At 42.8% G+C, this 22419-nt stretch overlaps 1 protein-coding gene across 4 annotated transcripts in view; it reads left to right on the top strand.

Moving 5' to 3' along the window:
- The first annotated feature begins 6680 nt into the window (after positions 1-6680).
- nr3c1 (nuclear receptor subfamily 3, group C, member 1 (glucocorticoid receptor)) overlaps positions 6681-22419 on the top strand; it is a 48609-nt gene continuing 32870 nt past the window's right edge. Inside the window, exons 1-3 of one of the 4 annotated variants that reach the window (XM_053685906.1) lie at positions 6681-7060; positions 10098-10188; positions 11468-12603. In XM_053685906.1, the coding sequence (XP_053541881.1) occupies positions 11477-12603 (1127 nt within the window). In that variant the 5' untranslated portion in view covers positions 6681-7060; positions 10098-10188; positions 11468-11476. Of the gene's footprint in view, positions 7061-10097; positions 10189-11467; positions 12604-21790; positions 22226-22419 lie in introns of those variants that run through there. The other 3 variants (XM_017485605.3, XM_053685907.1, XM_053685908.1) reach the window with 3 other exon arrangements.

A 22419-nucleotide genomic window follows, 5' to 3' on the forward strand; every position in this document is an offset into this window, starting at 1 on the left:
CAATAAACCAACGATACTGACCGTTTGTGTGTACTACGTGTGTGATTTGAAAGATTGCTGAACACAATACCTAGGCCTAGCCTACATTGTTTTGGTTTGCCGTTCCACACTGTTGAATAGATACATGTGTGTCCATTCATGTTTGAGGTTGCATTTTTATTATACAACAAGATATAAAAACCAAGTAAAAAACCTTTGCTCTGCCCTTGGAAAGAGTTTAAGTGTTTTTTTTACATAACTGTATAACTGTAATATATACTGTACAGACTGTAGTGAAATGCTTCACTACTACTAGAATGTGACTGTGATTTATATTTTATAGGTGCTCTTGGGAATCCCACTAAAAGGTCATAACAACCACTGAAAAGCTGCTGTTAATTCATTATTCATAGCTAGTCTATAAATAAACTATATAAATTTATATAAGTTGGTGGCCTAGTGGTTAGCACGTTTGCCTCACACCTCCAGGGTCGGGGGTTCGATTCCCACTGTGGCACTGCGTGTGTGGAGTTTGCATGTTTTCCCCGTGCTGCAGGGGTTTCCTCCGGGTACTCCAATTTCCTCCCCCAATCCAAAGACATGCATGGTAGGCTGATTGGCATGTCCAAAGTATCTGTAGTGAATGGGTGTGTGAGTGGGTGTGTGAGTGTGTATGTGATTGTGCCCTGTGATGGATTGGCACCCTGTCCAGGGTGAACCCTGCCCTGTGCCCAATGCTCCCTGGGATAGACTCCAGGTTCCCCCGTGACCCTGAAAAGAAGTAAGCGGTAGAAGATGGATGGATTTCATAGTACATCAATATTGAATACTCAATACAGGAAGTTATGCAATGCGTTCGTTCTAATACGTTCATCGTTTCTGTATTAACAACTCGTTCACACAAGTACAGCAGACTTTCCACATAATCTAAGACTTTCCACAAATCTAATAAACTTTAATGATGTGCTGTTATTTAACAAAGGAGATGTTTATTGAACGTTTATGGAAGGAGTCTCCAGTGTCAGTGCTTTGTAAACGTCAGTAAGTTTTCCACCACAGGAAAGTCTTCAGCGGTGAGAAGTTGATGCTCAGTAACTACTCTATTCTCAGTACTTACTGCTATTATAGCATTTTATGTCTTATTAACTGCAAGAGAGAGTAAAAGAGAGCGACTACTTAGGGAATGAGTATTTATAGCTGCTAGAACGGAAGTGGTAACTTGTTTCATGGAGGTTCCACATATTAAATGTAATTATAAATGTAAAAAATATATATTCAATTGTTGATAAATACCTGTGGTATAAGAGAAATAAAACACCTTGTGATGTTATTTGAAAACAGTCATCAAGATAACTGATTATTTTCCCATGATACATTGTGTTTTCTTTGTTTCTTTAAAAATGTGTGCAGATTGCGTAACTTCGAGAACATAGTGGTGTGTGGTTTGGGCGATATATAATGACACAGAAACCATCCAAGATACAAAGATGCAGTTTCCTCTGTGGAAATTCTACATCTCCGAAATAAGAAATAATCAGGAAAATCCAAGAGATTTCCGCCGATCTAAATACCATTAAAGTGCAAAGTCATTGTTTCATGATGTAAGTTCCTAAATCGACTGTTCAGGGAACCGTAACACCATTTCCTCTGCAAAAGCTTTAGTACAATAAGAAAATAAGTGCTATTTAAGAACTCAATGATCCTGAACTCAAACTGCCCTGGAGCATATTAGGTGTGCAGCCTACGTTACCATGGTGACATAACTCGATTAAATGTGATCCACTTGAAATTGAGACCCAAAATCTAATTAAGCTCAAAGATAGATAGCTAACCAGTCAATTCTAGTAGTGTTAAAGCAGAGATGGCTGCAGGACAGGTGAGAATATTACAACTGAGTGGATTCAGTGTTGTTTAAAGGATATGAAAGTGGTTATAAAGACAATACGAATAACTTGAGAATATTTGTATCGCATTCAGAAAGAGAGATGCAAACTTTGAAATGGTTATATTTAAATGTTTCCCTATCTGTCCAATTCAGGGTGTGTTCCTGCCATGTGTCCAGTGTTCCCGATTCCACCACAAGCAGGAGCAAAAGAGGAACGAATGATTGAACAATCAATATCTTAAGATACATTAACTGAGCGTTTTTACTTATATAATAAATAATAAATGATAATAAATGTCTCGTAGGTATAAATGAAATTTGTCCTCGTCATGGGCTGCAAACTTTCCGTAATTTGTAAATGAATCTAATTTTCCTGAGATTTACAGCGCGCTGTTTAGTCGTAATCTGAGAAAATAAAATGAGCTGTTAGAATAATGATTTTGTGTTGTGAAGTTATTCTCTTTTATATTAAAGCCTTTCAGTGCCTGAAATAGTCAGGTCTCAGAATTCAGTGAGTTCAGTGCTGTTTGTCTTCTTTCCCATGCTCTTTGTGTAGCGATCAGAAACTGCAAGTCTGCACATTTATCAGTTTTATCTTGGAATCTATCCAGTGTTTAAGATGTCAATGATAACACACCTAAGTGAGCTTTCTTTTAACTTCACACCACTGCTATTCGTTCAGGCAGAGGCATGTCTGAATAAGAAAAAGAAATGTGTTTGGAGAAAATAGCAACCATCAATTTGTCGGATTAAAATAAAAAGGTGGTTACGGATTAAAGGTCTGAACATGAGTACATCGTGTGAAGCGAAGCAATGTTGTTGACCTGTGTAAGTCAAGTAATGCATATAAAATACATAAATGATTAGTTCAATAAAGGGAATATAATAATAATAATAATAATAATAGTAATAATAATAATAATAATACTATAAAGCAAAAATTTATATCACTTTTCATACACATTGTAGCTCAGTATTGAAAGTAGTGAACAATAATAAAAAATAAAATATACGGAGTACAATTTTAAAAAATGAAGTGAACTTACAAAATAAGAACACACAAAATAAGGATACATGTTTTGCCATGGACGATGTCACATCTTCACTGAACAACTTGATTCTTTTTCAATTTTGCAAACACTGTGATTATAGGATTGGGGTGGATGTTGATCTGCCACGTGTCCAGAAGGCGAGCCGGCGGAGGAAGTGTGATGCTCCGGATAGTGTTCTGCTGGGAAACTTTGGGTCCTGGCATTCATGTGGATGTTACTTTGACAAGTACCACCTACCTGAACATTGTTGCAGACCAAGTACACGTCTTCATGGACACGGTTTTCCCTAATAGCAACGGCTTGGTGTCAGATACCACAGCACACCTTCAGAGGTCTTGTAGAGTCCATGCCTCGACGGGTCAGAGCTGTTTTGGCGGCACAAGGCCGACCTACACAATATTAATCCGGTGGATTTAACGTTATAGCTGATCCACATCTAACTACACATCTTTCTCCATAACTGTCACTGTAGTTACCAAAAAAAAAAAAAAAAAATGCAGTTACTGAAAAATATCATTTAAGTTGAATAAATGAATAATAAGCTTAGACTTTGAGGTAATTCATTTTATTACATATTTAACCATCACACTACAATGATATTACTGTGGTGCATTAAGATAATTAAAATAATGTTTAATACATATTTAACCATGATATTGTTTTATGGGTTTTACAGTGATGCTTTAGGGTATGGTTATTATGCCAAAATCATAACAGATAGCATACATCTTGACTGCAACATTGCTGTGGTTTTGCTGTAGTACTTAATATAAGACGTACTGTATGTTACTATCATGACACTATTGAAAGACGTGGTCTGGCATTGGGGTAATATTTGATATACAGTAGAAGAAGGAGCAATGGTTTAGTTAGTTAGTTAGTTTGTGTTTGTTGTTGTTTTCAAATCCAAAGTCTTTTCTCTGTGATACGTACATAATCCGATTGCCTGTACATTAAATTATCATATTGGTGTGGGACTTTTGACTAAACACCGATCAGCCATGTATGCTTCTCTTTGATAATTAAGAGCACATGTTTTTAATCAGTTTATTATTAGGATTAGATCGCGTGGCCATTTAAGTCCCTCAAAATAAGTTGTTACTGTAGAAAAAATATCATATTAAAGTGCTTTATATTGCACTACTGTCAGAGCTGCGGATATAGAAAATCAATCAATACTAACCATTAAAACCTTTACCAGTGCCATTATTGGTCGTAAATGGTATCCACTAGACATAACATGCCACCAATAGAAGGCAACAAATTACCAGTAGAGACCCAGAGGGACCATTACAGTTTCCATTAAAGCCAGTACAACTCCCATTGTAACCATTAAAACCATTACATGAGGGTTTATATTGTTGTTTTTTCAGCAGGGTCTGCTGGAGAACACCTCCATCTGAAATGAAGAAACCCTCTGGGTATTCTGCTAAAGCTAGCAGCATCGCATTACGCATGTTTGACGTCATTTGCCATCAACTGGGAAACGGCTAGTAAAAAAAACGCTTTTAAATTGCCCCATTTGAGACTACACTACCCTTCTAAACTTCATACATTAGACGGTAGAGTAGAGCCAGGTGCACACTGTGCAATTTTTAATAGTCCTTCGTGGTTGTTGCTGGTCAGACTGTAAGAACATGATCTCCACTGTAGGCCATGTCACACTGTAGGATCTCAGCCGTTATTAATGTCAGACTGTACGACAGTCAAGACATGAAAAACGGATACACGCAAGAAGACTCGTGCAGCGTAGGACAAGCCACACTACAGGACTTTGCCTCAAATCTTCTGACACTGCCAGAATTTAATCGGAGGAAAAATTTGAATGCAACGGCCTTTAATCGGGTGTTGGGGAACGTGTCAAACTAGATATCAAAAACAACCGATTTTGGTCTAGGATTACAGGAATCTTTTAGGATTCTCAAAATTTGACGACCAAATCGAGGCCAAAATTGCACAGTGTGAACCTGGCTTAAGTACTACATAGTATAAGTGTATAGTATGTAGTAAACAACTTATGTCTTCATGGAGCTTGCTTGCTTTGTGCACAGGCGCATTGTCATGCTGGAACATTTGATTTTGGGCCTTTTAATTCCAGTGAAGGGAAATTGCAATGATACAGTAATACAAGCTATACAACTGTGTGGCAACACTTTGGGGACGAACCACGTAACGGTGTGATGGTCCACGTACATTTATACATATATATATATATATATATATATATATATATATATATATATATATATATATATATATATATATGTATAAACTGGACTACTGCAACTCACTGCTTTCAGGCCTCCCAGCGAGCTCCATCAAACCCCTTCAGATGATTCAGAATGCTGCAGCGCGCCTCGTCTTCAACCAGTCCAAGAGAACCCATGTCACACCCCTCTTCATCTCCCTCCACTGGCTTCCTGTAGCTGCCCGCATCAAGTTCAAGGCCTTGATGCTCACGTACAAGACCTAGTCAGGAACAGCACCCTCCTACCTCAACTCTCTCCTGAAGGCCTACGTTCCCTCTCGCAATCTGCGATCGATTAGCGACCGACGCTTAGCAGTTCCAACTCAGCGTGGCGCTAGGTCCCGTTCCAAAACCTTCACACTAACTGTTCCTCAGTGGTGCAATGCACTTCCAATATCAATCCGGACCGCAGAATCTCTCACCATCTTCAAAAAACAGCTAAAGACCCACCTCTTCAATGAACACCTAACAAACTCATAATAAAAAAATAAAATAATTTTAAAAAAAAAATTGCACTTACACCTCTACTCTGCACTTTGTTTCTTCTGGAATTCAATTAATAGGTCTCGTATGGTAGCACTTCTTGTATTGTTCTCTGCTTGATATCGCTTTGCTTGTATCTTTCTCTTTTGTAAGTCACTTTGGATAAAAGCGTCTGCTAAGTGAATAAATGTAAATATATATATATATATATATATATATATATATATATATATATATATATATATAATCACATATACATAAATTGTACAGCTTATATATAGGAAGTCAAATATATAGTTTATTATATATATATATAGTCATATATAGTTTATCTCTCTCTCTCTCTCTCTCTATATATATATATATATCTTATATGTGATAAAGTAGACATATAGTGGATGTTTTCCATCCATCTTCTACCGCTTACTCCTTCTTCAGGGTCGCGGGGGAACCTGGAGCCTATACTTTATCATATATATATATATATATAAATAAAATTGTATATAGGTAGTTCAATATATAGTTTCTCATATATAGTTTATATATATATATATATATATATATATATATATATATATATATATATATATATGTATATGTGTGTGTGTGTGTGTGTGTGTGTGTGTGTGTGTGAGTGATAAAGTAGACATAGTGGATGTTTTATAGAATTAAACTAGAGTATATAATTTATCATATATATATATATATATATATATATATATATATATATATATATATATATATATATGTATAAATATAGGATGTTTAATAGAATTGGAGAGGGAGATTTTGTTGATGAGGAATTATAGATGAGGGATTATATCACACAGATCAGACCTCCCTTGATCAGGTTTACTTCAGTGTTTGTCTGATATTTCTGACATGCCTGTTCACTTTCACCACTGATTGCCACACGAATGGCACGAAAACAGTGGAAACTTTCTGCCAGTGTCGTTATTATGAAACGTGTGCGGTTGTTATGACGCGTTGTAGCCGTTAGGTCGCAGTGTGCGTTGTAAACACGCAGCTCTAACTGTAAAATCTCCATTTTGAATGTTGTTTTTTTTATGGGAAAGTTAGCGCCTATTCGCAGCTGTTCACGAAATCCTAAGTGGACGCAGGAGTTTTATTTTTCTAATCACGGGGCGCGTTTCTGGATTACAGTTTGTTTGTTTTTTGACTGCGCAGTTTTGTTTTGTTTTGTTTTTTTGTGGGGTTTTTTTTTCCTGCGCTGTGTTGAAGTTTGTTGAAACGACTTGACGGACTGGCTGCAGGAGAGAGAAGTGCTCGGTGTTGCTAACGGCTAGCAGCAGCAGGGAGGGAAGAAAATAACCAGGAAAAAAAAAAACACAAACAAAACCAAACCATGTCAGATGATGCACCAAAACACAACGGGAACTTAAATATCGAATGGTATGTATTGTTTTTGACGGGTTTTGGCTGATTTTTCTAGGCGTTGCACCTCGAAAAAGAATGTTGAAGCCGTATTTGTGTTTAATTTGCTTCGAAATAAATCGGTGCTACTTAGCCAGGTTAGCTTAGCTAGCGGGGCTGCATTGCGTTGGCCGTGACACCATGTCATTGCTGGGCTTGTTGTCATTTTGACCTTCTAATTTAAATATAGTCTAGCGTGCAGGGGTGGTTGTACAAATTACTATTATGCTTACATATGTAACATTTTCCTGTGTGAGAGAGAGAGCGAGCCATGACTAAAAACAGGCCTCTCTCTTATGGGATCAGTTACCACGATAGCTTTAGTTTCGTTAACCGTAACCTGTGGCTGCGTCTCAAACCGCGTTCTATCGCGTGCAAGTGTACTAAATAGTGCGCAAAAAACCCATACTGCGCAAGCATTGTACTTCTGTACTAGTTTGTGTTTTGGATTATAGCACAGCGCTTCCTGTTTATCAATGCGCGGCACTGTTTAATGTTCATGAAGGGTTTGTTATTGAGCTGTGATTGAGGCAGGGGTGTTGCAGGTAATCTCAGGTGATCCTGTCCATGATTAAAAACCGCCTCTGAAATCAAAACTGGTGTTTCAGATTATTATTATTATAGCCTATAGGTGTTGTAGCATAGCTGGAAAAAAAATAGATTCGGAAATTCTTGTTTATCGTCTGGGAAAGCATTTAAAATTTTTTACGACTCATCCTGTACCAGTCTTGTGCTTGTCCAATTAAATGCTCCCCAGATCATATATGCCACGCCCCTTTGCTTTACGGTAGCAGCAAAACGTACATGGTTCGTCGTTCGTCACGTGCGTTTCTGGCTGCGTTGACGAAAGCAGAGTTGATTAAATTCGTAGAAAAAGCGTTACACCAGTTTCGTGCCGCTCAGTGCTGGAATGTTGTATGGTATAGTCCACCGTTCAGACGTGTCCGATCCAGGGGGTTACTCTGGGTCTGTCCGGTTTCAGACCTCGTCTCAAACATGTAGCGCACCTCCGAGAACACGCCGCGTGCCGTCGTCTGAGATATCTCACCAGAGTTGGGTGTAACGCGTTACTGTAATCTAATGACTTTTTCTGATAACGCAGTAATGTGATGCATTACATTTTAAATGTATGTCATTTGATTACAGTTACTGATGTCAATACAATTACGTTACAAATATATTGTTAAGAAAACAGTATTAAGTTAAATGCGTTTTTTAAAAATAAATCGGGTCTTGCGCGGCGTCCAGAGGCGTAACCCGGACTGGGCATTCAGGGCTGTAGTCCTGAAGATTTTTTATTTTTTTTTTTTATCCCTGAATAATTCTCCACTTGGTGCGGTTTGTCTCTACGTAACTGAACGTCAGTAAAAGAATCCGGCGGTTTTGTGATTTTATGTCTTTAGTGAACGCAGGCGAGACCAATCAAATACTCTTGTCTTATTGGCTGACAGTCTCTCAGTTCTGCCAAACGCTAGCTCACAGTCATTGACTGTTTCCACGGACAGCAGTAATCTAATTATTGACCTTATTCTGAATAAGACAATATTGTGATTGAGGTGTTTACATGAGTCGCTTTTAGAATACTCCTTTCATGTTCCATTTTACATGTTAGATCGATTAACGTCACACGTCATTACGTCCCCACGCCACGCCGTCCGACCTTCCCTCCAGAATTTCACGTGTCGACGTACAGTTGGTCTTCGTTATGGGACCGTATACAGTTTTGGGGTGTTTTTATTTTTAATTTTACGAAAGTGCTGTTAATTATTTGTCGCGCTGTACGTGCTAATAGATGACTGCTTGGCGTCGTGGGCTGCGTCCCAAACCGCGTACTTACCTACTATGTAATAGCTGATACACGTGTATTTCTCCTACTATATAGTAGGTAAATACGCGGTTTCGGACACGGCCGTGCTCTCTTGTTTACCGTCAAACGGTCGAGCGCTGCCGTGTGTGATCGTGTCCTGTCACAAAATGCGGTGAAAACTCCCACACAGCGTTAATAGTGTGATTAAGGTGTGTACGTGTCTGTAACGCACTTCCATAATGCGACTAAAACAGGAATACTCCACACGTCTTAATTCCATTTGTGTTTACTACGAGTATGACTTTAATTGGATTAAGGTGATCAATAATCTGTTTACATGCTAGTTTCTTAATCAGAGTATCGTCTTAATCGGGTTAATATCGCATTATTGTTGTCCATGTAAACGTACCGAGTGTGAGGGGAAATCCATATACGGTGATTTATATTTTAAACCAGTAAAGAAACTGAAACGGTAACATCCCCCGATGCCGAGCAGGGAAACGAGGTGTGTAAAAGTCTATACGAGTTCCAGTTTACGTGAACGTGATCTGAGCAGAGCGAAAGGAAAGATTATGTACTTTGTAGCCCATACAATGAGAGCTTAGTTGTTCCTCCCCTTGGCCAGCGACACCAAACTAACCTAGATAGAAAAGTTTTCTGTTTTATCCGTCTGCTAGTCCTACAGTGTCATACATTGACCGCTAAGTTTCCTCAGCGTCCGTAAAATAAAACTTAGGCTACTAGCTGAGCTGGGAAAAACGCACGGAGAAGAATCTGGGCTCAGCCCCGGATGATTAACAGTCCAGATAAGGCCCGTGGCGTGGAGTCTGCGTCAGTTAATGAGTAATGAGCATGCATTAATGAATCACCGGAGAACGCTCGGTAAAATTACTGACAGAACTCCAGGTTTCACTTTGTAGTGTATTTGTGTGGGTTTGAAAGTGACGTGAAAGTAACGTCTTTAGTAATCCGATTACTTTTTACACGCAGTAATCAGCAGCGTAATCCGAGTACAATTTTAAACTAGTAATTAATCTGTAGTGGATGACTTTTTTTTTTTTTTTTGAGTAACGTACCGAACACTGGATGTCACCCTCGTTAAAGTCGACAGAAAAGGGTGAAGGTGGATTTTACGATTGCAGAAACGAAAGCAAAATCAAGCAATATTCGTAGGAGCGTGCAATTTCTCTCTTTTTTTTTTTTTTTAAGAATTACCGCAGATCTCCCACAGATTTGGGCCAAGACACGTCATGTGACGTCATCACAGCGCGTATACAGCCAAAGCCCTCTTCGGATTCAGGTGCGTCGAACACGAGTACGGCTTAAAGGTCTCAATTTCCAACAAACAGTTTCGCCAGCTGAAGTAATGAAATGAACAAAAAAAAAATCTCTGCTGGTTGCATCACAAATTTTGATGAAGGAAAAAAAAATGCAGCAAATTCAAAAAGCAATTTTGGCCGCAACAATCACAACAACGACAAAAAAAAACAAAAAACGCACTCATGTACGGACTGAAATAAAGCCTCTTTTTAAACTGTCCTCCGTATTTAGCTAGTTCACCAAGCTACTGTCAGGTTAGTTGGTGTATCGGGGGTGTGGCGTGTAAATCAGTTTCAAAAAGAACTACGTCATCATACAACATAATACGACATTGGTGTAACTTCACCCTCATCACATGACGTCATATTAACGCTGTCTTTAATAATCGCATTCGGCGCTATTAACGTGTCGCGGTCATTGTACTTTCCCCTCGAGTGTTTGTTCGAATCGGGACTATAGGAGTGTTTCAGCAGTCAGTCTGAAAAAAATACAAATAACATGCAAGAATTCACTCCAACCGAATCAGCTACAGAAGAGATGGTGTTTTTGGTTGCTTGTAGGACAAATAGGTGTTGTTTTTTTTTTAGTGCAGTTGTGACCTACGTTTTTAACATGCATATTGTCATTTCTGTATGAGCACATGCAAAAGCACACCGAATTATTGGCACCCTTCATGAAGATTAGTGAATGCCAGTGGTTTTTGTAGTTAATATCTGCTGAAGCTTCCCCTGAAGAGAAGAACAGCATTGAGTCTCCTTTTCAGCTGCTAGACCATCCCATATCTGCCCCATGCTCACGCCCGCTCCTCTGGCAAAATATTCAGTTCTTCCAGACTTCTGAAACTTACTTATTAGTATTATTAATATTTTCAAACGATGTCGGTGATTGTGCTTAAGGATATTAAATTAAGTCTATTTTTTTTTTTTTCATATGAAGAAAACCAGTTTGCATTGATGTCAGAAGTTTATTAGGTGTGCTGATATTTTTCTGCATGCTTTTCTTTTAAAGAATACAATTTTTTGAAAAAAATAAATAATAATATGTTGTAAGTAGTTTCTACCTCTGTTTTACTGGAACATTTTAATCGGTGTGTTTATCATTTATTGTGTCGTCATTATTGCCCATACTCTTCAAGGGTGCCAATAATTCTGGAGTTTAGGAGTATGAGCAATACTGATTGAAAGCACGGTTAAAGGTAATTATATGACACATCTGCCGAGTTTATCATTCAAAAGTTGTTTCGTTGGGTTTCACCACAGCACTGAAAGATGGAGCAGGGAGGCGTGAAGAACGGCGCGAAGAGAGATGAGCATTTGATGACGCGGAGTTTCAGCGAGAGCCCAGCTGAGGGAGTTTTGCAGAACGGAGCACGCGACACCATGTCATTTGCCCCGACTACTGTAGTGCCTCCTGTCAGCCCCCTGTTGCAGCCCGTGACTGGAGATCTCCCCAACGGCGTGAACAACACGCCCTCTCCAGAGGATATCACCATCAATTTACCATCCCCTCTGGAGCTCTTTGTGGAGGACCCTGACCTGAAAATGGTTGGGAAGGACTTGAGGTCTCAGCAGTCCTTTCAGCAGCAGTCCTCCCTTGAGCTCTACAGCTTGGGGGATAATTTCTCACGTCTGGAGGCCAGCATTGCTGATCTCAACAGCTCCTTAACGTCCGTGGACTCTTTAATCGGAGGAGGGGACCCTACTCTGTTCCCACTGAAAAACGAGGACTTCTCACCAATGGGGAAAGGGGAAATGGATCTAGATCAAGATCCTTTCGGGAAAGACGTGGACGGCAGTAATCCGAAGCTCTTCGGCGAGAACACCATGGACCTCCTGGAAGAGTTCGACTTGCCCGAGTCGCCCACAGATCTATACTTGGGAGACGACGAGTTCCCGCCGATAGCAGACGACGCTCTGCTAGGAGTCATGGTTTCCGACAAGGACTCCAAGTCTGTGGACTCGCTGAGCACCAGCACCATCGCCAACGTCAACGGCGGCGCCAGCTCGACTCCTTCCAGTGTGTCCACAAGCAGCCCAGTCTTGGTGATCAAGCAAGAGAAGGAGCCCATGATCCAGCTGTGCACTCCGGGCGTGATCAAGCAGGAGAACGCCAGCGGGAGGAGCTTCTGTCAGATGACCGCAGACCTGCCGAGCCCAGTCAGGAACGTTTCCATTGCCATCTGTGGCGTCAGCACGTCCAGCGGCCAGAGCTACCACTTCGGAAGCCCTGTATCCAGCGGCAGCCAGCAGAAAGATCAGAAACCTGTTTTTAACGTGTACACACCGCAGCCGACGGGCAACGAGTGGGGCCAGGGATTCGGAAACGCAAGTGCGATGCAACAGAGAGCCAGCAACAGCTTCACCGCCACCCAGAGCTTCAGCACCAACTACACCGGGTAAGTACAGACAAAGGGTTTTTTTTTTTTGTCTGTGTGCAGCTTATTACGCAGTGCCGCTTTCATTATGACGTTTACGCTATTTGGCAGACGCCATTATCCAGAGCAACTTACATTTAGCTCATTTATACAACTGGGCAGTTGAGGGTTAAGGGCCTCGCTCGAGGACCCAGCAGTGGCAGCTTGGTGGTGCAGGGATTTGAACTCACGACCTCCCGGTCAGTAGTCCCTACGCTACCTATGTAGCGATCTCTTCGGTAGTACATCTCGTTTAAGCCGACATTAGCTAAGCCCAGGTAACCGCGTCTGACAACGATAACCTTGAGTGAAAAATAAGTCGATCGGAAGTGACTAGCTATAACTTCTAAGTTGTCGATGTAAGTAGAGCTTAGAAAACGTGCCGTAGGTGGAACACATGACGCTATGACCTGTACATGGCTAGATGCCACCGTCGCTCGCCGACCGTCATCGTGTACCTCGAGCATGTTAACGCAGCATGCAGAAACGAATGGTTTTTTGGCACTCGGAAGCAGAAATGTGTTGTTTGGCTTTTCCACAGTGGTTTATTTCAGCAAAGTTCCACTCAGTTTACACCCACCGGGCACTCTTGCGAACGAAACAAAAAAACCAGGCCCAAACTGGTCACGTACGCTGAGGTCTGTGGTAAATGCTAAGACGAAGGAAAAAGTGCAGTACATTTCCTCCAAATGTGCAGTCAGGAAATAAAGAGGTCAGACGGTTGATTAAAGTGGGTTCCGATGCATGCGTTGCCAACATGTTCACCTACATCAGCTTTGTATCGCCTCGTAGCCTCCCACACTCGTTTTCACACGGCTGAAACCGAGGCTTTGGTGTTTTTATCGCGTCATAGATCAAGGCTTTTACTCTTCACACCGCAGTATATTTCTTTCTTTCTCCTCACGGTAATGAAATATCGCACCTTTATAACGTGACGTTATAAGGATCACGCGTATCGACCTGTATTACCTTTAGGTTTATATCGTCCTCTTCGTTTGCGCTTTACGTTTTGTTGTGTTGTTTGTGATGAGTGCAAACGTCTCCTCGTCCTCCTCCACACACCACGAGAACGTGCAAAACGTGTACGCGGGTAGCTCCGACGCGGCGTGTTTTTTCCTGTTTCCTCGTCGCTCTCCACACTGCGTTGTGATTACCGGCACTCGGTGGCATCGTTAAGGCGAACGATCTTACCGTGCAGACACAGCGCAGGACTACACGGTCATTAGCTTTCCCTTCAGTACGCACACATTTTGAGAATGGTTTCCTCGCCACGTCGGACGAATTTGATTAGCGATCGAGCTGCGACAGCAGGTGTGAGTAGACGAGCCACTGAAACAGAGACCGCGAAAGGGATTTCGGGATCGTTTTGAATACCGCAGTCGAAAAAACAAATCAGCTGGGGGTTTTTTGTGCCTTTTTTTTTTTTTGTGTAGCTCTTGCTCCGTCACGTTTCATTCTCCGTGGATTATGTGTTAGTATGTTGGAGTCCCCCCCCCCCCCCCCCCCGTAATATATACAATTTATACCTTACAAAGAAGCGAAAGCGGTATATCGGATTAACCGCTGTAACGCGCACTACCGTTACAGAGTGCCAACATGTACATGTACAGTCAAGCTTCAGCGTTTAGGATTTCTGACCCCTTGCTACGGCAAGCAAAAAGGGGGGGGGGACGTCTGAAAAGTGCACGTCTTTTCCCAGATCAGACAGAGCCCGAACAATCCCCAACGAAGCACCAACTCGCTCATCAGTAGAATTTCTTACACTTGTTTACTTACGCACGTCTAAAAAAAAAAAAATGATAATTATCTCATCAAAAAATGCATCAGCTCCATAATCACATGCCATCAGGACTGCAGAAAGAGGTGAACACGACACTTGGGAGGGGAGGGGGGGTAAAAAAAAAAACAAACCCATAATAATCACGAGTATTTTTTAAATGGTCAAAATATTATTACCACTTGGAAAAAATCCAAATTGTTATCAAAAAACAAATGAAAAGAAAAGCTCCTAAAACTGATTACATTGTTTACTCTGCATATTAACTGAATAGTATTCGTAGTGCTGCATGTCAGCAGGCCGTCCGAGACACACCCTCTCACTCACAGAGCCGTGTCAGGCTGAAAATAAACGCCAGAGCGCCTGTGTGAGACTCCGAACCAGAGCAGGAATTTTTGTCCTCGTGCCAACGAGGAAGCGAGTAGGAAAAAACACCGACCGGTTAGCTAATGACTGCACGAGATTTATTCAGGAGATAATACGGGGGAGATCAAAGTTTATTTTTGAAGCTGCTTCACTCCTGAAGACAGACATGGATACGATTTTATTTTCAAAGTCATATCTTTTGAGTTCGAGAAACTCCAAAGCAACGGACATTCCCGTTCAAGCAAGACTCCCGGAGCCACTAAGCACCCAGCAGTCAGCCAGACGATCTAGACATCATCTCACCAGAAAATGTAGCACGCAGTACGGCGGTAAACATAACCTCGAGCTGATGAGGTCGCAAATCTCACCAGGAAGCCGTCGAGTGTCACAGATAACGCTGCAAAAGTGCACGGTCTCCACTGTGTGATAAAGATGCGGCGTGGGAGTTAGTCTTTTCTTCAACGCCCACTAAAAGTAACGAGATCTTCCGAAGCTCGGAAGAATCTAGCTGCAAGTAGGAGTGGGCAATGTGAAATAATATCATCTTGAAGAAAAACGTTAAGCCACGATACCTGACGACATTTCCGTGATTGGAGAATGCCAGTAAACGACTAGCGTTCGCGGATGGATAAATCATTTGAAAATATTTTCATTAATTCATCAGGCACGATGTGATTACCCGGTCCCGTGTTGTGGCTGCCCAGAAACCTAATTGACTAGGCTACAAAGTTCATAATGTAATGTAATAGCGTTTTGTGACCCAGTTAGCTAGATAAACCTGTTTAAATTCCAGTGGACCGGCACCGTGTTTTGAGCAAAACTATGCATACGTACACAGCTTCTGTCTGTACGTACGCGCTCATGCGATATTCCTTTGGAAAGTTAAGATTTCAAGATACAATCATGACAGCAGCTACAGACATCGTTTCTGTCGGACCACCAACATACATACAAACACTTACGAAACTGAGGCAACTCGCCTATGAAGCCTCGTAGTAGTCCGCTGATCCATAGCATCATGACAAAAACAGTCTTGTTACACTGGCAAAGGTCCAAACGATCCAATTACGTAAGCATATTTAATCCGAAACGAAATCAATTTTACCCGCGGACTGTTGCTGCGCCATTTCAAATGACCGGCGGATACGCCTAATTTTTTACGCATTCGCCGTTATAACGTCATGTTCCTTATCGGTTGATTTCAAAACGGCCGCCGGACTCTGACCTTTCGATTGGCACCTCATTTGAACCAATAGGAGGAGGAGTCCTGTCCATAGCCTTCAATCGCCAATGAGAGTCCATTAAATTATGAATACACATTTTGTAGATTGCTGGATATGGGATATGATTGCATTTAGTGCTCAAAATTATGAGAAAAATCCAAAGTAGTGGGCTTTTTATTCTCTGTATGTGTACGTGGTTACCTCTAAGGCCCTTTGGAGTCTCCAAGAGGTGATTTTTGGTAAAAACGCTTGGACGTACCCTTAGAAGAACATGTGTAAAATATCAGTTTTCTTTGGTATTATTATCAAATTTGAACTTGGATTAGGTAAGGGTTCATGCTGGGGTCCAGTTGTGTTTTCCAGCTAATAGATCCCAGGTGTAGTCATCTGCAGGAATCTGTATGCAAAACAAATAATAAATCAGGTGGGATTTAAAAAAAAAAAAAAAAACCTTTTTCCATTTCATTGTGTTGAAACTTCTATTACTCAATACCTGTAGCACTTACCTTTCAGAAGGATAGTGGGGTTTTTTTAGGCTAATTTTACAGGAACTGTTAACTATCTCTTGAGTATTTCTTCTCTTTTAACCAAATTGCAACATAGGTGTAACACATCTCAACGCTCCGCCCAGTGTGAGTGAGCATGATATTGGAGGGCGGGGCTGTGGCAAGACATACACCGATCAGCCATCACATCCCCACGCGCATCAATGAGCCATGGGCGTCCGAGTCACTGATTGGCCTTCTTTGGACCACTTTTGATCGGTACTAATTAGTGCTGCCACTAGTGATTATTTTGATAATCTATTAATCTGTCGATTGTTTTGTTTTTTCGGTTAGTTGGATTAAAAGGCCAGTCACTGACGGGGGGGGGGGGGGGGTTATCCACAGTGATGTCACAGACCCGACTAATCCATAACGACATTGGTTGTCGGTTATTTTAGTTTCTGATTATTATCGATTACTTGTTACAGCCCTAGTACTAACCACTGTTTACCAGGACCACTCCACAAGACCCGCTGTGTCGGAGATGCTCTGACCCAGTCGACACATCAACTTGCTGCCTAATGTAATATATATCCCACCGCTTCACAGGTGCCACTGTAACAAGATAATCAGTGTTATTAGTTTCACCTGTCAGTGGTTTTAATGTTATGGCTGATCGGTGTCATGTACGAGTTATGTCATTACAGCAGAAAAAAAATACGAGATGCTGGGGATTAGGGACGGGCGATATGGACTTATAACTGTATCACGATATTTTCTGTTATTTATTGCGATACCGATATCAGTGACGATATAAATACAGTACCGTGCACCACTGTTTGTAGCTGCAAGTGATGGCTGCGATCTTGAGCGCCTCAGAAACACAAACACTGATCTAAAAGTACAACTGATTTTCTGTAACCGGACCAGTTCCAGGTTGTAGCGGTAGCTCCTCGTTTAGCGATAAACTCCTCCTCAGGTTCACGTCCGCCTTCCGCCGTACTCGTTTTCGCCCCGCACGTGAGCTGCGAACGGGTCGCACACAGAAACACGTCATCAACTAGGCTTTATCGTTAATATCGCGGGAAGACTCATTCTTATCGTGGGGAGAATTTATGGTATATCTCAAACCATAAGATATCGCCCAATCCCTGCTGGTTTTGAGACGTCTGTAGCTCTGTCAGAATTCATATCACAAAATTCAACACGCTTTATTTTTTTTGTCAAGAATAAATCCACCGGCTTGTGATTGTGATTTCAGACCGACGTTTACAGCCGTCACGATACCCGGAATCCGTCGATGATTCCCGATACCGTCATCAGTCGTCCCAAGCCTAGTCCCACATCCCGGACGTTTTAACATCATCCGCGCCCTCGACTTATGAGACAGTGGGAAATATCTTTAATAACCGTTCGCCAAATAAAGAACAAAATTAAAGTCAAATCAGCACAGTACCTCAGAAAAACGTATCGTGACGTGTGTTTTTTTTAATTTTTTTATCACAATATCAATATCGTATCGTTATATCATCCAGCCCTAGATTGAAAAGTTCTTTTTAAAAAAAAAAAAAAAAAAGGGTTGATGTTTTGTTGAACTTTGTTACCATGACATTTGAGGTTATTGTGTTCTCTGATGTGGAGCGTAAACTGTGTCAGGGCTTCACCGTTTCAACAGCATGCGGTTTCGTTTAGCAGATATTTCAGCGCTGTATAATCATAAGGTGTGCGTGCTGAAGGGAGCTGGCATCCGAAGTGATTTTAGGAGAGAGGTGAGAGTTGGATGCCATGCCGGATAATTTGCGTGGATTACACGCGTGCGAAGGTTGTTTAGTTCCCCTATGTTTAAAAGAAAATAATCCTTCGATGGACATAACTGTGTTTTGATAAATATCCAAAAACGAAGTGCTTGTTTTAGTCCGGCGCGTGAACGCTGGTAGAAAGCTGTAGAAGAGCTGCGGAGGGTCGGGACGCTCTTTAAAAAGCAATCCGCTCTGTAAATACATCATAAACTGCGAGGATCTGGCGGTCGAAGGGAAGCAGTCGCAGTCGTGCGGCGGCTCACGGCCAGCAGCAACAGATGGCGAAACAGAAGGGTGGACTCATCTTAAGCGTTCATGTGGGCTTGATTATCCAGCCTTTTTGGTGCGCAGGATTCGAGTGGGAGTCAGGTTTTGTGTTTTCACCGAGGAGTCTGTACATGCGTGACATTTAACGCCAGACTAGGCTACGCTCTGAAGCTTAATGGCTTGGCATCGGGTCAGAGACGGCACCGAGTTCTCACGAAAAGCACGCACACGATCGCAACCTTACTGTGTGTTTGTTTGTTTGTTTGTTTGTTTGTTTTAACACGCGCGTGGTTACGACTCGTGCGACCGTTTCTTGTGTGTGAATCAGGTGCTGGTGTGTAAGTAGATGAGCTCCAGCTCCGGCGATCCTCCCTCACTGAGTTTATCCTGACTCACAAGCCTGACTGAGACGGCCCTGCCTTCAGAGCGTAGCTAACTTTATTTGTTTTTTGTTTTGTTTTGGTTTGTTTTGTTTTTTTGCTCGGGTTTTCCTCCGCCAAACACACACCCACGGATGTCATTTTAACACTCTCTAACCCGTTGACAGAAAGAACTTTGGACTGTAAGCTGTCTGGCGGTTCTCTGGCCGGAGTGATACTGCACAAGCTGCATGTGGACGTGATTCATTAGGATCAGCTGCGTCGGCAAAATGACTCGTGATCATGTGGTCCTGATTGTTGTTTTTACGACGTCGTAAGCTCATAATGCTCCTACTCCTGCAACTCCTATGTATACACGGGACGAACCGGTTGCACGATAAACCACGATAAAATTCCACGACGGTTAGTATTACCGTGACGCATTTAATTATCGTTTAAACCGATTTGTAGAACTCGCAATAAATGCTGTCCACACACGCGCAGCAGGAGTCTGACACAGACGTGAAAACGGGCATTGCAATTAAAAACCGAACGCGTCTGCTCAATTCAGCCTGAGCCGAACGAGTCAGAGTCGCAGCAGAGATCCGCAGGAGTCAGAGTTCATTCCTGACCGGGAGAGTGAGGCGAGGCAAGGGACCGGGAGAGTGAGGCGAGGCAAGGGACCGGGAGAGTGAGGCGAGGCGAGGCGACCAACAGGGAGAGCGAGGCGAGGCGACCAACAGGGAGAGTGAGGCGAGGCAAGGGACCGGGAAAGTGAGGCGAGGCAAGGGACTGGGAGAGTGAGGCGAGGCAAGGGACCGGGAGAGTGAGGCGAGGCGACCAACAGGGAGAGTGAGGCGAGGCGAGGCGACCAACAGGGAGAGTGAGGCGAGGCGAGGCGACCAACAGGGAGAGTGAGGCGAGGCGAGGCGACCAACAGGGAGAGTGAGGCGAGGCGAGGCGACCAACAGGGAGAGTGAGGCGAGGCGACCAACAGGGAGAGTGAGGCGAGGCAAGGGACCGGGAGAGTGAGGCGAGGCAAGGGACCGGGAGAGTGAGGCGAGGCAATATATATGTATGCTACAACTCTACCTCTTGTTCAGGGAAACTTCCATCCCGTGAACGGTTTTCTCAGGACACTGTACATATTTTGCAACCGTGGAAGAGATCACGCCGATCAGGAAAGGAAAGTTTCAGGGTAAGATGAACGGGATGAGTCAGAGGAACTTTATTAAAAATGCTTTCATTTGTCAACTGTAAAAAAATAAATGAAATGCCAGTCATGCATAATTATAGGGTTTTAATGAATCATTCGTGTTCTAGCTTGATGAACAGAAATTTCATTAATACTCGCTATACTTGTTTTGTGTGGCTGTGGAGCCGCCCTGCGTCTCGGACCGGGATGACCCGAAAGTGTCGTTGCGGAGTTCTGAAAGATATTCAACTTGACAATCTGTCGCGTCGTCACTCCTTTGGTTACGATTTTGTAAAGCCAACACTGTGACGGACCAAAACGTTCGATAGTGAGTCGTCCGGTTATCATAGTGCAATAATGTTTCACTCATACGAGCGTCGGGCGCAACAGAAGAGAAGAGCGGTTGCCCCGCCGTCCGACGCTCGGGAGAACGAATCCTGACGACGCTGTCCGTGTTTTTTGGAGTCAAGAGAGCAACATTTTTAGAAAAAGACGCGTCACGTGTACATTACAGCAGAGTGAAATTTTTTTCATCCCAGTTTGTTAGGAGGCCGGGGTCAGAGGGCCGGCGATACGGTGCCGCTGGAGCAGAGAGGGTTAAGGGCCTTGCTCAAGGGCCCAACAGTGGCAGCTTGGCATCGATGGAGGTTGAACCCCCGACCTTCTGATCTGAAACCCAGGCCTTAACCACCAAGCCACCACTGGTCTCCTCTTCCAAAATTGGCCGTTTGTCGGGTCGTGTGATGTCTGAGAAGTGTGGTGTGATTTTCCAACAAACTCTGACGTAATCTGTCTTGGGCACGAACCGTTGCCATGACGATGAGGTAAGCGTCCATGGAAATTCCATAGAAAGGAAAGCCTAGCTAAGTGCTAGGAGTACAGATCTTAAAGATCTTGGGCGGCTGTGGCTCAGGTGGTAGAGCGGGTTACCCACTAATCGTAGGGTTGGCGGTTCGATTCCCGGCCCACGTGACACCACATGCCGAAGTGTCCTCGGGCAAGACACCGAACCCCAAGTTGGTCCCGATGACAAGCTAGCGCCTTGCGTGGCAGCTCTGCTACCACTGGTGTGAGTGTGTTTGTGTGAAGCGGTGAATGAGACACAGCGTAAAGCGTTTTGTAGAACCGCTAAGATTTAAAGTTGAAGCAAGATTATTAGCCGTTTGTTTTGACTGTAATGATGAAGATTATTAACTGTTGCCATGAAGCGAAATGTGATCATTAGGCGTTTCACTGTGTGTCCTGGCGTCTGTAAAGTGTGTAGTTCGCCTCTGAACGGTCGGCATCACCATCTGAAGTAGTCGTTGAAACTGCTTGGGGGCAAACCAAACTAAATCTGAAAAGCTCCGCACATCCTCTGCCGGCAGTTCTCTGCATAAATGTAAGCAAGCGACAACCACGGCTCCGCCCACAACCTCTTCCTTTTCACGACACGAGTAATAGTAAGATTTTTGATTGCGGTAAAAGAACCATCCGTTTTTAATTTGAAAAATCCGACCGGAGCGTCTGTCGGCGCGGTGCGAGCCAGGCTCTAGCCTTCACTCTCCCTGTTTACTAGCTGTCGGAAACTGTGAAATAAAAACCAACCCCATCTTTTACTTGAACATTTTGGTTTAATATTAGTGTTACGAAAGGGTCTATATTTAATCTGTCACTGATTATCAGCGCTCAGTTACACATTACCCTGCCTGACTGTTGTGTAATGGGTCTTCAGGCTGGTAAAAGACCTGAATTTAGAGATACACCTGGACGCTGGTGGAGAGGGAGAGAGAGTGCGGTGCACGTCGAGCTTTATTTAAGTGCACATAAATCGGGAATCATTAGCTTGTCTGTCTCTGAGGAGGACGCTGGTAACTGGACCGTAAAGCCGAGTCTCACTGGCAGGGTTTCAGAGTGCACGTAAAAATAAAGAAATCAACAAAACCAACTGAAATTTCAACAGACGGAGTGTTTTTACCGAGGTCCTCTCTGCTGACGGACATCGAACATCCCGTTTCTCCAGAGCAGTACTGGAAGTCTACCGGAAGGCTCGTCACGGCTGTTACATAACCATTACATCATTTTAAAATCATCAAATTCTGAAAGGGATTACATCATGCAAATATGCGAGCGCAAATATAACGTCTTCTCATCGTAAGTAAATGTTAACCATATCATTTCACCTAACTGTCATCGAGACCAGCAGGAAGGCGAGGCTAGTAAACCAAACGTTTGAATATCCCTTATACAGCAAATCTGGCAACAAGAGAAAATCTCGAACGGTGTTGCCACGGCGAGACAATTAATCAACGTCACGCCACACAAACAAGAACTGCGGCACCGTGTCG

Source organism: Ictalurus punctatus, chromosome 14 (assembly GCF_001660625.3).
Source record: "Ictalurus punctatus breed USDA103 chromosome 14, Coco_2.0, whole genome shotgun sequence".
Lineage (NCBI taxonomy): Eukaryota > Metazoa > Chordata > Actinopteri > Siluriformes > Ictaluridae > Ictalurus > Ictalurus punctatus.